The sequence below is a fragment of the Bubalus bubalis genome, chromosome 16 (assembly GCF_019923935.1).
Source record: "Bubalus bubalis isolate 160015118507 breed Murrah chromosome 16, NDDB_SH_1, whole genome shotgun sequence".
Classification (NCBI taxonomy): domain Eukaryota; kingdom Metazoa; phylum Chordata; class Mammalia; order Artiodactyla; family Bovidae; genus Bubalus; species Bubalus bubalis.
In genome coordinates, this window is record NC_059172.1 from 28,156,538 (window position 1) to 28,170,568 (window position 14,031).

The 14,031-nt window shown below is 37.5% G+C and overlaps 1 protein-coding gene across 1 annotated transcript in view; it reads left to right on the forward strand.

Moving 5' to 3' along the window:
- Positions 1 to 1,501: 1,501 nt before the first annotated feature.
- GDPD4 (glycerophosphodiester phosphodiesterase domain containing 4) overlaps positions 1,502 to 14,031 on the forward strand; it is a 105,387-nt gene continuing 92,857 nt past the window's right edge. The window contains exons 1-3 of the mRNA XM_044929331.2: positions 1,502 to 1,692; positions 3,872 to 3,975; positions 12,186 to 12,279. Of these exons, the coding sequence (XP_044785266.1) occupies positions 1,510 to 1,692; positions 3,872 to 3,975; positions 12,186 to 12,279 (381 nt within the window). The 5' untranslated portion in view covers positions 1,502 to 1,509. The remainder of the gene's footprint in view (positions 1,693 to 3,871; positions 3,976 to 12,185; positions 12,280 to 14,031) is intronic.

Genomic DNA, 14,031 nt, shown 5'->3' on the forward strand with positions numbered 1-14,031 from the left:
CCTGAGAAGGAGCCATGTGCTGTAATGGAAGAACAAACTGGAAGATGTCTAGGTTCTAATGACATTGGGAAGTAGCATGCCACATAATTTGTTTCTACCTTTTTAGGGGCAAATTTTTGTTGGTAAAAGCAAAAATAAACTTGTCTAATTTTAGCAACTGCTGTTCTGAATATTCCATCATTTTTGATTGAGGCTAACTGTTAAAAATGCCATATGTGAAGTGAGAATGGCAAGGGAAAGGCATTTGTATGTCTAACTCATTAGTCAAGGATTGTATTTTTTCATATACTTAACCCATGCCTCTAAATTCTCAAGCTACTTCACGAGCATACCACAGTTATAAAAACACATTCATATCTATTATCTAATTTGATATTTTCAGCATCTGTTAGTTGGCTAGGGCAGAGAATATGGTACCATTTTAGAGATAAGAAAATTAAACATTGAATAGTGTAACATTTGCAATAAATACTAAGCTAATTCATGGGAAAGAGAGGGTGAAGCTCTACTCTTCTACACCAAATCCAGTGCATCTCCCTAGATTATAAACTTTTGAAAGATCTATCCATTGTTGGGGCTTCCCTGATAGCTCAGTTGGTAAAGAATCCTCCTGCAATGCAGGAGATCCTGGTTCTATTCCTGGGTCAGGAAGATCCCCTGGAGAAGGGATAGGCTCAGTTCAGTTCAGTTCAGTTCAGTCGCTCTCTTCTATGGAACCATTACCTTCATTTATGTGATGCCCAAATCCAGCTACTCAACTGAGCAGAACAAAGTGCTGTCTCTGTTCTACACAGTGGTGATCCCCATGTTGAACCCCCTCATCGACAGTCTGAGGAACAGAGATGTAAAGGAGGCCCTGAGAAAGGCAAGTGTCAGAATATATTCTTAGGATTTGTTCTTAACATTTCTGATGACCTATAAACTTTTGTTTACCAATAGCACACTTCAGTTCAGTCGCTCAGTTGTGTCCGACTCTTCACGACCCCATGAATCGCAGGATGCCAGGCCTCCCTGTCCATCACCAACTCCCGGAGTTCACTGAGACTCATGTCCATCGAGTCAGTGATGCCATCCAGCCATCTCATCCTCTGTCGTCCCCTTCTCCTCCTGCCCCCAATCCCTTCCAGCATCAGAGTCTTTTCCAATGAGTCAAGTCTTCGCATGAGGTGGCCAAAGTACTGGAGTTTCAGCTTCAGCATCATTCCTTCCAAAGAAATCCCAGGGCTGATCTCCTTCAGAATGGACTGGTTGGATCTCCTTGCAGTCCAAGGGACTCTCAAGAGTCTTCTCCAACACCACAGTTCAAAAGCATCAATTCTTCGGCGCTCAGCTTTCTTCCCAGTCCAACTCGCACCACTCCCGTATTCTTGGGCTTCCCTTGTGGCTCAGCTGTTAAAGAATCTGCCTGCAATGTGGGAGACTTTTCTGTAGAATTGTGGGGTAGGAGACATTTGAGGGAGCTTCTGGATCCTGACTATTTTATTTACCATTCCAGCAAAAGGGTGAACCATGGATGACATTAACAGGACTGAGGCTGGGAATGAGGAGACAGGAAGAAGAGAAAATAATTCATGGGTTAAACGCCACTTCAACTATGAATGCTATATGACTTTCCTTAATGGCTGCTACAGCTGCAAGTGGGAAGCCCAACAGAAGAAAAAACCCAGACGTCCACTCTGCTGCTGTTCTTTGGTACAGAGCTATGGGAAGGAGATGGGCCATATTTTCTTAGATATGGGGAATGTGGGCCTTGAAAGAAGTGCTATAATTGTGTGTGTGTCTGTGTCCGTCTGCCTATGCAGACAGCCATGCATCATGTGTAATGGGTCAAAAATAGCTATTTATAAGGTGAAAGGTGATCAGAATTGGATAGGTAAAGAAAAGAAGATGGGAAAAGAAGTGGTATCAGAGGAGGAGTCAAAGCACTTAGAATAAAGTATATTTTAGGTAGAGCAGAAGATGTGGATGGAGAAGTGACGGGAAATGAAGCTAGAGACAGAGGCGGGACAGACTGTGGTTTTAAGAATTTTATTTCTGCCATGTAGGGAGTTAAGAGTCCCTAAAGATTTTAAGACACCAAGGAGAACAGTAGTGTGTTCAGTGAAAAATGAACTTCCATTGTTGAATTTACACATATTAGGTGATAAATGGTAAGTGATCTGGTTGGAGAATATTTTAACCAGATTGTGTAGTAACTTTATGTCAAACTAAACCGAACTTTATCCTGGAACAGTGTGGAGGCCTTTAACATTTTCAAATGAGTGGCAACAGTGAAAATCAAAATAAGGAAATGGATTTATTCATCATTTATTGAATGTGTGCCATAGTGAATAAGACCACGAAGGCCTCTGGCTCTCCTGCATGTCACAGGGATGAGTTAGGTAGTAAACAGTAAAGAAGAAAGGTGGTTTCAGCTGGAGATAAGAGCTTTGAAGACAATGCATAGGAAAATGTGTTAGGTAGATGGAAACATGGTTAGAGAAGACTACTTTGAAACAATGTCACATGAGCAGTCTCAAGTGAAGATGTTGGGACCACCCATGTATATGTCTGGGGGCAAAAATATTTCAGGCCGAGGAACCAGAAAATGCAAAGCTCTTGAACTGGGAACAGATTTGGTCATGTTTTAGAAACAAAACAAAAAAAAAACATCATGACGAGTTCAGTAATGACATTAGTTTATAGAGTGGGATGAGGTCAGGAGTGGGCAAGGCTTAATCATGTAGGACCTTTGGGCCATGGCAGGCAGTTTGAATGATTATTCTGATATAGTAGGAAGTTCTGGGAGAGTTGTAAGCAGGGGAGTGACTTTATCTGATACATGTTTTTAAAAGGTCACACATGTTTTATGTAGAGAGTGCATATAAACCTGAATCAAAACCTGCTCTCTTCATCTTCCTACATGCTGGAAGCAGTGGTTAAGTGCCTTAATGCTTGTAGTGTCTCTCACCTTTTTGGGGTATTCTTTCTATGTTTCCCATTTTATTTCTTATCCTTAGTCTTCACAATAGCCACATAATTTATATAAGGCAGAGATTCTATAAATTTTTAATAGTTTGGATGCAGTATCCCAAGGAGGCAAAATTTCTCTTTCATATGGTACAGTAATGTTCCCAGGGCTTGACAACTCTGGCTTGGCTGAATTTGATACGGTTTCAGTTCATGGCGTTGTCTTCAAGAATCAGTTTGTTCACCTTCTCCATAAAAATACTCTCCATCTTGACTTTGGGCTCACATATCTGGACAGTGCCCCTGCCACCGCTTAGCTATGTGACCTTACCTCTCTGAGCTTTAGTTCTTTCTTCTGCAAAATGAGGTTAACAATACCTAACTTATATGACTATATTGAGTAATAAAACAAATGAAAATCATTTGTGAAATCCCTAACATTGTATTCATATAAAATGGATACTGGGGAAAAAAAAAAAAAGGAGCTTGTTTATTCCCTAAATTCCTCCCTTCCCAAAAATGTGGGTAGATAAATGACTAAGTGAATTTGTGAATGAATGTGTTACTCAACTAATGAACAAACATTTGATACTTGAAGAGGTGGATAAATTCAACAGATGGTTGTTGAGACATTGTGATAGACACTGGCAATATATAGAAGGGTAACAGAAGTTCCTTTTACTCAAAAAAGAAACAGATAACATCAGATACAAATCTATACGAAAATGATTCCAGTTCAGGGTAATGTTATAAATAGGCTTTTACAAAATTCCATAGGGGTAAAAGAATACAGTGTTCTCTCCAGCCTGGGGAGTGTAATGCTGCAGTGTAACTATGTAGACCTCTGGGGAGTATAAGCAGATGTTGCTGAGATACAGTGGCTAAATGGAGCTAAATGAGACTTCCTTCTTTCTCTTCCCAGAGAGAGCGAATATTTTACCCATGGCTGATTATGTCATTTCTCTTGTCTACAATTTTGCTGTTTGCATGGGTGGAGACTTCAAATGAATACAATGGCTTTGACTGGTGAGTTTCGCTTTTTTTAATTTTTCATTTGAGTAAGGCAATGGCAACTTACTCCAGTACTCTTGCCTGGAAAATCCCATGGATGGAGGAACCTGGTAGACTGGAGTCCATGGGGTCGCAAAGAGTCGTACATGACTGAGCGACTTCACTTTCACTTTTCACTTTCATGCATTGGAGAAGGAAATGGCAACCCACTCCAGTGTTCTTGCCTGGAAAATCCCAGGGATGGCAGAGCCTGGTGGGCTGCCGTCTATGGGGTCGCGCAGAGTCGGACACGACTGAAGCAGCTTAGCAGCAGCAAGGGTTCTTTGGTCTAATAGCCACATGGATGCTACTTCAGGCTGAAAAGATCTGGTGACATAAGAGGGAGAGTGGGAAAAAATTGGGTGTTCTACAGCTAGTGGATGGGAGGCACAACTCTGGGGAGGGGTATGGTTACTCAGCACCCTCAGCTACTATACTTCCCTTCCACCTGTGCTCCCTCTCACACTTAGACCAAATCTGCTCAGCGAGACGCTTTCTCTGTGCTTCCCGTGCCCCCAGTCCTTCTATTCAGATGACTCCCTGATACCTTGTTCTTCAGCTTCTCTGTCTGGGTTACTGATACCTACACTGGTTGGTCTTCATGATCTCTGTCCATGAACCCTGATGTCTCTGCCTCACCTCCAGCCTCTGTTTCTTCCTTCTTTCCTTACTGGGCTTTCTAAGACTCTGGAGACAGAAACAGTGTCCCATCTCATCATCTTTTCGAGCCAGATTCCTGCTCTGAACTATTCCTAGCTCTTCCAATTTCTCTGGCCTGACTGATATATTGTACCATTACTTGGTATTTGAGGGCAAAAGTGGTATCTTTTAGTATGATGCTTTAAAAATGCAATACAGTTTACTTTTTTCTTTATATAAGTAAAATATGTTGTTTTAAATATTAAGAAATGCAGAAAAGTAGAAAATATTATCTTATTCTTCAGTGGCAATCACTTGGTGTACTTCTCAGTCTTTTTTCCTATGCTTCTTTTTATATTATTATGCTTGTACCATATATGTAATTTTTATTTTTTTCCCCCATTTAAAATAGTTGTACACATTTTGACAAATTATTAAAACTCAATGAAAATCACTTTAAATGGTTTTAGAGTCTTTCCTGACGTGAAGGTACTGTAGTGCTCTTCCGCACTCAGTCGCTTCAGTTGTGTCCAACTCTAGGCGACCCCACAGACTGTGGCCCACCAGGCGCCTCTGTCCATGGGATTCTCCAGGCAAGAATACTGAAGACCCCTGGAGGAAGAAATTCTCCAGGGGAACTTCCCAACCCATGTCTCTTGCATCTCCTGCATTGCAGGCAGATTCTTTACCCACTGAGCCAACTGGTAAGGAGGTAGTGCACTTACTTATTTTTTATTGTTAAGCATTATTAGTTTTTATAGAATATGAGTGTAGAGAAATCTTTGTATTCTGACTTAGAGTCTTACAGGAGATTCCCACAAGTGGCATTATTCAGTCAAGAAGAATAAAACACTAGTAAAATTCATTATTCCTGTTACTAAAGTATTTCTCAAAAGGTAGTAGTTTCCATTCACAATAAAGGTTTTGGCTTTCTATTTTCATCTTCCATTGACAGCATTGACTATTCTAATTTTGATTCATTTTTTTAATTTATAGATGAAATTTATTTTTATTTAATTTAATTATTTACCAGGTATTGAAACTGATTTCTTTAGTAATTTATTTTCTTTTTGGTTTTCTTCCTTTATCTTGTGGGATTTAGTTTTCTCATTTATATGCATTCTTTATTTATGGATCAATTCTAAAGTTCTCCACAATATTGGAAATAAGAAATGTTTCACTTCTTTATAAAATTTTACCTAGTTTTAGAGAACTTTATATTGAGATGTAGTTGAAACACAATATTACATTTCTTTTAGGTATATATTATAGCATAATGATTTGCTATTTCTATATATTATGGAATGATCACTGCAGTAAGTCTGGTTAAAATTCTACATCACACATAGTTTCAATTTGTGTGTGTGATGAGAATTTTTAAGAAATATTCTCTTAACAACTTCCAAATATACAATACAGTATTATTAACTATAATCACCATGTTGTATGCATTTCATCCCCAGGACATGTTTATTCTATAACTAGAAGTTTATACCTTTTTATCCATTTTCACCCATTTGTCCACCTCTCACCCCTCTCTGGTAATCACCAATCTGTTCTCTGTGTCTATGAGTTTGGTTGGTTGGTTTTCATTTTTCATGTATAAATGAAGTCATATGGTATTTATCTCTTTCTCTGACTGATTTTACTTAGCATAATGCTGTCAGGGTCCATCCTTGTTGTCATAAATGGCATTTTTCATTTTTTATATAGTTGAATGATACTCTCCTGTATGTATATACCACATTTTTATTAAGTCATCAGTGGACACTAAGGTTGTTTTCTTGTCTTGGCTATTGTAAATAGTAGACTTTTTTATAAGGGCCATTCTGATTGGCATGAGGTGATACCTCATTGTAATTTTAACTTTAATTTCTCTAATAAATAGCAGTGTTGAACATCTTTTCATGTGTTTCTTGGCCATCTCTGTGTTTTCTTTGGAGAAATGTCTATTTAGGTTTTCTGCCCAATTTTTTATATTCCATTGCTTGTTTGCAGTTGAGATGCATGAGTTGTTTGTATATTTTGGAGATTAATCCCTTGTCAGTCACATAATTTACAAATATTTTCTCCCTTTCCGTGTGTTGTCTTTTCGTTTTGTTAATAGTTTCCTTTGTTATGCAGATGCTTTTGAGTTTAAGTAGGTCCCATTTATTTATTTTTTCCCGTTACTCTAGGAGATGTATCAAAAAGGTATTGCTGCAATTTACGTGAAAGAGTGCTCTTCCTATGTTTTCCTCTAATAATTTTATAATATCTATTCTTATGTTTGGGGCTTCCCTGGTGGCTCAGACGGTAAAGCGTCTGCCTGCAGTGTGGGAGACCTGGGTTCAATCCCTGGGCTGGGAAGATCCCCTGGAGAAGGAAATGGCAACCCACTCCAGTACTCTTGCCTGGAAAATTCCATGGACTGAGGAGCCTGGTGGGCTACAGTCCATGGGGTCACAAAGAGTCAGACACAACTGAGTGACTTCACTTTCACTTTCACTATTCTTACATTTAGAGTTTTAACCCATTGTTATTTTATTTTTGTGTATGATGTTAAAGAATGTTCTAATTTAATCCTTTTAAAAGTAGCTGTCCAGTTTTCCCAGAACCATTTATCGAGGAGACTGTATTTTCTGCTTTGTGTATTCTTGCCTATTTCTTCATACATCAGTTGATCATAGGTGTTCAGAGTTTTGGGTTTCCCAGGTGATACTAGTGATAAAGAACTTGTCCGTCAATGCAGGAGACCTAAGAGACGTAGGTTCAGTCCCTGGATTGGGAAGATCCTGTGGAGGAGGACACAGCAACCCAATCCAGTATTCTTGCCTGGAGGATCCCATGGACAGAGGAACCTGGCTGGCTACAGTCTATAGGGTCACAAAAAGAGTCAGACATGACTTACCACATTTGAGTTTACTTCTGTTTTTTCCATCCTGTCCTATTGATCTATATTTCTGTCTATGTGACAGTACCATACTTTGTGCCAGTACTATTTTGATTACTGTAACTTTGTGATACAGCATGAAGTCAGGGAGCCTGATTCCTCCAGCTCCATTTTTATTTCCAATGTTTGGTTTGGTTACTCAGGGTCTTTTGTGTTTCCATACATGTTTTAATGTTTTTTTTGTTTGTTCTAGTTCTGTGAAAAATGGCATTCGTGTTTTCATATGGACTGTATTGAATCTATAGATTGCCTTGGATGGTATACTCATTTTGACAATATTGATTCTACCCATCCAAGAACATGGTACATCTTTCCATCTTCAATTTCGTTCATCAGTGACTTATGGTTTTCAGAGTTCAGGTCTTTTGCCTCCTTAGGTAGATTTATTCCTACATATTTTATTCTTTTTGATGTGATGGTAAATGGATTTGTTTCTTAAATTTCTCTTTCTGATTTTTTGTTGTTAATGTATAGGAATGTAATAGAGTTAATTTTGAATCCTGAAACTGTACCAAATTCATTAATGAGCTCTAGTAGCTTTGTGGTAGCATCTTTAGGATATTCTACTTATAGTATCTTGTCATATGCAGTAACAGTTTTACTTCTTTTTCAGGTTGAATTCATTTTATTTCTTTATCTTCTCTGAATGCCATGGCTAAGACTTTCAAAATTATGTTGACTAAAATTGGTGAGAGTGGACATTCTTGTCTTGTTCCTGATCTTAGAGGAAATGCTTTCACCTTTTCATTGTTGAATATGATGTTAACTGTAGGTTTGTCATACATAGCCTTTATTATATTGAGGTATATTCCACCTATGCCCACTTCCTGGAGAGTTTTTATCGTATATGGCTACTGAATTTTTTTCAAAAGCTTTTCTGCATCTATTGAGATGATCTTATGGTTTTTACTCTTTAACTTGTTGATGTGGTGTATCACACTGATAGATTTGTATATATTGAAGAATCCTTGCATCCCTGGGATAAATGCCACTTGATAATGATGTATGATCCTTTTAATCTGTTGTTGGTTTCAGTTTGCTAGAATATTGTTGAGGATTTTTGCATCTATATTCATCACAGTTATTGACCTATAATTTTCTTTTCCATGATATCTTTGTCTGTTTTTTTTACCAGGGTGTTGGTGGCCTCATAGAAAAAGTTTGGGAGTATTCCTGCTTCTGAAATTTCTTTGGAATAGTTTCATGAGGATAGATGTTAACTCTTCTCTAAACCTTTGATGGAATTTTCCCATGAAGCCATTTGGTCCTAGACTTTTTTTCTTGAAAGACCTTTGATCACACTTTCCATGTCAGTAGGTATGACTGGTCTGTTCATATTTTCTATCTCTTCCTGTTTCAGTCTTGGAAGGTTGTACCTTTCTAAGAATTTGTCCATTTCTTCCAAGTTGTCCATTTGGGGGATGTATAATTGCTTATAGTAGTCTCTTATGATCCTGTGTATTCCTGTGGTGTCTGTTGTAACCTCTTATTTTTCATTTCTAATGTGAATGATTTGAGTCCTCTCCCATTTTTCTTGATGAGTCTAGCCAAATGTTTATAATTTTGTTTATCTTTTCAAGGAACCAGCTTCTAGTTTCATTGATCTTTGCTATTGTTTTTTTGTTTGTTTGTTTCTATTTCATTTATTTCTATTCTGTTCTTTATGATTTCTTTCCTTTTACTAATTTCAGGTTTTCTTGCTCTTTAGTTATTTTTTGTACAAGGTTAGGTTGTTTATTTGTGATTTTTCTTGCTTCCTGAGGTAAGATTGTATTGATATACACTTTCCTGGTAGAATAGATTTTGCTGCATCTCATAGGTTCCGGGTCATTATGTTTTCATTGTCATTTGTCTCTAGGTTTTTTTTTTTTTTTTTTTTACTTCTTTAATTTCTTCAGTGCTCCATTGGCTGTTTAGTAGTATACTGTTTAGCCTCTAAGTGTTTTTGTTTTTTATACTTTTTTCATGTAGTTTACTTTTCATCTCATAGAATTGTGCTTGGAAAGGATGCTTTATATGATTTCAGTTTTCTTAAATTTACCAAGTCTTGCTTTGTGGCCCAGCATGTGGTCAGTCATGGAGAATGTTCCATGTGTATTTGAGAAGAATTTGTGTTCTGCTGCTTCTGGATGGAATGCTTTATAAATATCAGCTTCTCAGGTGGCACAGTGGTAAAGAATCTGCCTGCCAAAGCAAGAGACATAGGTTCAATCCCTGGGTGGGAAGATCCCCTAGAGTAGGAAATGGCAACTCACTCCAGTATTCTTGCCTAGAAAATTCCATGGACAGAGGAGCCTAGTGGATTACAGTCCATGGGCTCACAAAGACTTGAATACAAAAGCACACACTTTATAAATATCAACTAAGTGTATCTGGTCTAATATGTTACATAAGGCTTGTGTTTGCTTATTGATCTTCTGTCTGGATGATCTGTCCATTGATATAACCAGGGTGTTAACATCCTCCACAATTATTGTGTTACTATTGATTTGCCTGTTTGTGGCCATTAATATTTGTCTTATATATTGGCGTGCTCCTATGTTGGGTGTATATATAATTACAGTTGTTATAAGAGCTTCATCTTGGATTGATCCCTTGATCACTGTGTAGTGTTCTTCTTTGTCCGTTGTAACAGTCTTTATGTTAAAGTCTATTTTGCCTAATGTGAGTATTGCTACTCCAATTTTCTTTTGATTTCCATTTGCATGGAATATTTTTTATATCCCCTCACTTTCAGTCTGAATGTGTTCCTAGATATGAAGTGGGTTTCTCATAGACAGCATGTATATGGGTCTTTTATGTATCCATTTGGCTAGTGTATGTCTCTTGATTGGAGTATTTAATACATTTATATTTAAGTTAATTATTGATATGTATGCTTCTACTGCCATTTTCTTAATTGTTTTGGATTTGTTTTTCTAGGTATTTTTTCTTTCCTTCCTCTTTTGTTCTATTTTCTTATGGTTTGATGACTAAGTTTATAGTGTTGTGTTTGGATTCCTTTTGTGTGTGTGTGTGTGTGTACACATGCACACATCTAATTAGTTTTGGGTTGTGCTGTTTCCATGAGGTTTTGATACAGTTGTCTGTATATGTATAAGGTTGTCTCGTGGTGCTGAATTCTCTTAGCTTTTGCTTGACTATAAAACTTTTGATTTCTCCATCGATTCTGAATGAGAGCCTTGCTGTGTAGAGTATTCTTGTTTGTAGGTTCTTCCCTTTCATCACTTTGAATTTATTGTGCCATTCCCTTCTGGCCTGCAGAGTTTCTGCTGAGCTGTCAACTAATAACATTCTGGGGATTCCCTTGTATGTAATTGGTTGCTTTTGCCTTGTTGCTTTTGATATTTTTTCTTTGTCTTTAATTTTTGTGAATTTGATTACTATGTGTCTTGTCATGCTCATCCTTGGGTTTATCCTGCCTGGGTTTCTGCATTTCCTGGACTTTAGTGACTGTTTCCTTTCCCATGTTAGGGAAGTTTTCAACTATTATCACTTCAAATAATTTTTCAAGTCCTTTCTGTCTCCTCCTTCTGGGACCCCTATCATGTGAATGTTGATGCATTTAATGTTGTCTCAGAGGTCTCTTAGACTGTCTTCATTTCTTTTCATTCTTTTCTCTTCTGTTCCGCAACAGTGATTTCCACCACTGTGTCTTCCAGATCACTTATCCATTCTTTTGCCTCACTTATTTTGTTATTGATTCTTTCTAGTGTATTTTTCATTTCAGCTATTGTTCATCTATGTGTGTGTGTTCTTTAGTTCTTCTTGGTCTTTATTAAACAGTTCTTACATCTTTTCAATCCTTGCCTCCATTCTTTTTCTATATCCTGGATCACCTTCACTGTTAGTATTCTCAACTCTTTTAATCCTTGCCTCTCTCCACTTCACTTAGTTGTTTTTCTGGAGTTTTATCTTGTTCTTCACCTGGGAAATAATCCTCTGCTGTTTCAATTTTTTCTTGTTGTTTTGTGATTGTGGTTTCCATTCCAAAGGCTGCAGAATTATAGTTCTTCTTGTTTCTTCTGTCTGCCCCTCTGATGGGTGATGCTATCTAAGAGGCTTGTGCAATTATAACTTTGTTTAAGAAATCAATTTATTAGCAGTTTTATCTCATAAACTACTTTAGACACAAAAAAGACCAGAGATGTTTTTAAAGGATCCAGAGCTCTTACACAGAATATAGACATTAATATAGTGGCTTGCTGTTAGGTAAGAAAACATATATTTATATGGATAAAAAATCTGCCAAAATGGAAAGTATTAGCTATGTGAAAGCGGTGAACTTACAGATGATTTTTCCTCTTTTGACATTCCAGAATTTCCATATTTTTTTTACTGAGTACAAAGTTTTTGAGTATTCTAAATAGTATTCTAATTCTAATAGTATCTTAAATAGCTTTTAAAAGCCATACAACTCACACAGAACCCTGTTAAAGTACATAATTGTCTGTAGAACAAAGTTAAAACTTCTCAAATAAATATCCCCAAAGGGTATCTATCCCCAAATTGCTTTTCTTTTCAGCCCCTGTTTTCTTATATGAGGTATAAGGTATATCCTTGACACAGATGCTACTAATTTATGTATTTTAGGAATTGAAACATATTTTTGCAGGGTTGTTTTCCTAGGTGCAAGAATTTGGTTCTTTTGGTCCCTTGTCTTGCTGAGTGTCATTGGGATCCTGGCTGCCTACACAACAATCCTGGTGGTGAGTAATGTTTCCTATTTCTCCCAGCCGCTTCTTGAGTAGCCTCATGAGGTGCTCTTATCTGTGGTATGGTTCCCAATTGGTGCTGGGAGCCCTCAGATCACTCTTAGCATAGTTTGGGTTTATATCAGCCCCTTGAATATTAGGAAGGAGGGATAGATTGCAGGGGGAAAGGCTTGTGCTGTTAAAAGGTATGTCTTTCTTCTTTGACTCTTTGAAAAGGAGGCAGGACATCCTTTTTCTCTTCCTCTGTTTCATGGCTTATTTTCTGGTTCACTCAGTATTGTCATTTTAGATGCTCACACCTTCATATGACAGTACTTTTACACATTTAACTATTCATTTCATAGCGCATCTCCTGAGAATCAGTCTTTCTGGGCCTTACAAATTATCTAGTGTGTTACGCCTGTTATACTGTGCAAGTGCTAGTCCCCTAGTCCAGGTGCAAAGTACATTTATTTTAGCAAGTATCTTTACACAGTAGAGACCCTGCCTGTTTCCTGACATAGTAATATCTGTAGTGTGAGAAATTCACACCAGACATAGTAGCGTCATGTAGTATGAGAAACTGAGGGCAAGCAGTAGCGGAATCTGTAGAAGTGGAACATTTATGGCAGACAAACATTTAGGTTACTGGAGTTTTTCGGTATGCACTTACACATAGGACATATATATCTTTCTCTGATTTCATAATTTCTTGTCCCCACTGATTTCTTGTCTGATACTAAAAAACCCAACTCCCAAATCAGTTGACATTTGCATTAACTTTTCTTTCAGCAAAATATATTGATTATTGTATGAGCCATAAGTACTGAGGTTACAGAGATCAAAGACATGCAGTTTCTGTTTTTATTCAGGGCACTTCAAAGACAGAGGTATGAGAAATAAAGTTACAATAGTCCTTAATTCAATGAGTTTAGAATCTAGTAGGGAAGTAAGTCCTAGACAAAAATAACCAACACAGACAGAGCATTATAATTGTCATTAGAAGGCCTAAATAAAGTTCAGCCTGGGTTCTGAGAAGGAAGAGGTAACTTTCAGTCAAGAGGATTAAGTGAAACTTCTTGGAGGAGGTGGCAGAGGAGTGGGATCTTGAAAGGATGTTGGATTTAGACACGTGTTTATGGGAGTGCAGAAGAAAGTCCAGACCATGGCAACATCACGACAAAGTCAGTAAGACAGAGATATATGGAGTGTGACTAGATAAGAGAGAAGAATCAGTACTGTTAGCATGTAGGGGATAGTGAATAAAAATGGGGAATATGGTTAAAACAATAGACTTGTGATGGATTTTGTAAGGCCTGAAAAGTAGATTAAGATACTTGGTATAAATCAGATTCTAATTAGGATTATCATTTTGAAAGTCATTGTGTGAAGGGTGTCTGTAGATAGAAATTAGTTAGAAATTTTTCTATTTAAAAGCTATGGTACATATACACAATGGAGTATTACTCAGCCATTAAAAAGAATACATTTGAATCAGTTCTAATGAGGTGGATGAAACTGGAGCCTATTATACAGAGTGAAGTAAGCCAGAAAGAAAAACACTAATACAGTATACTAACGCATATATATGGAATTTAGAAAGATGGTAACAATAACCCTGTGTACGAGACAGCAAAAGAGACACTGATGTATAGAACAGTCTTATGGACTCTGTGGGAGAGGGAGAGGGTGGGAAGATTTGGGAGAATGGCATTGAAACATGTAAAATATCATGTATGAAACGAGTTGCCAGTCCAGGTTCGATGC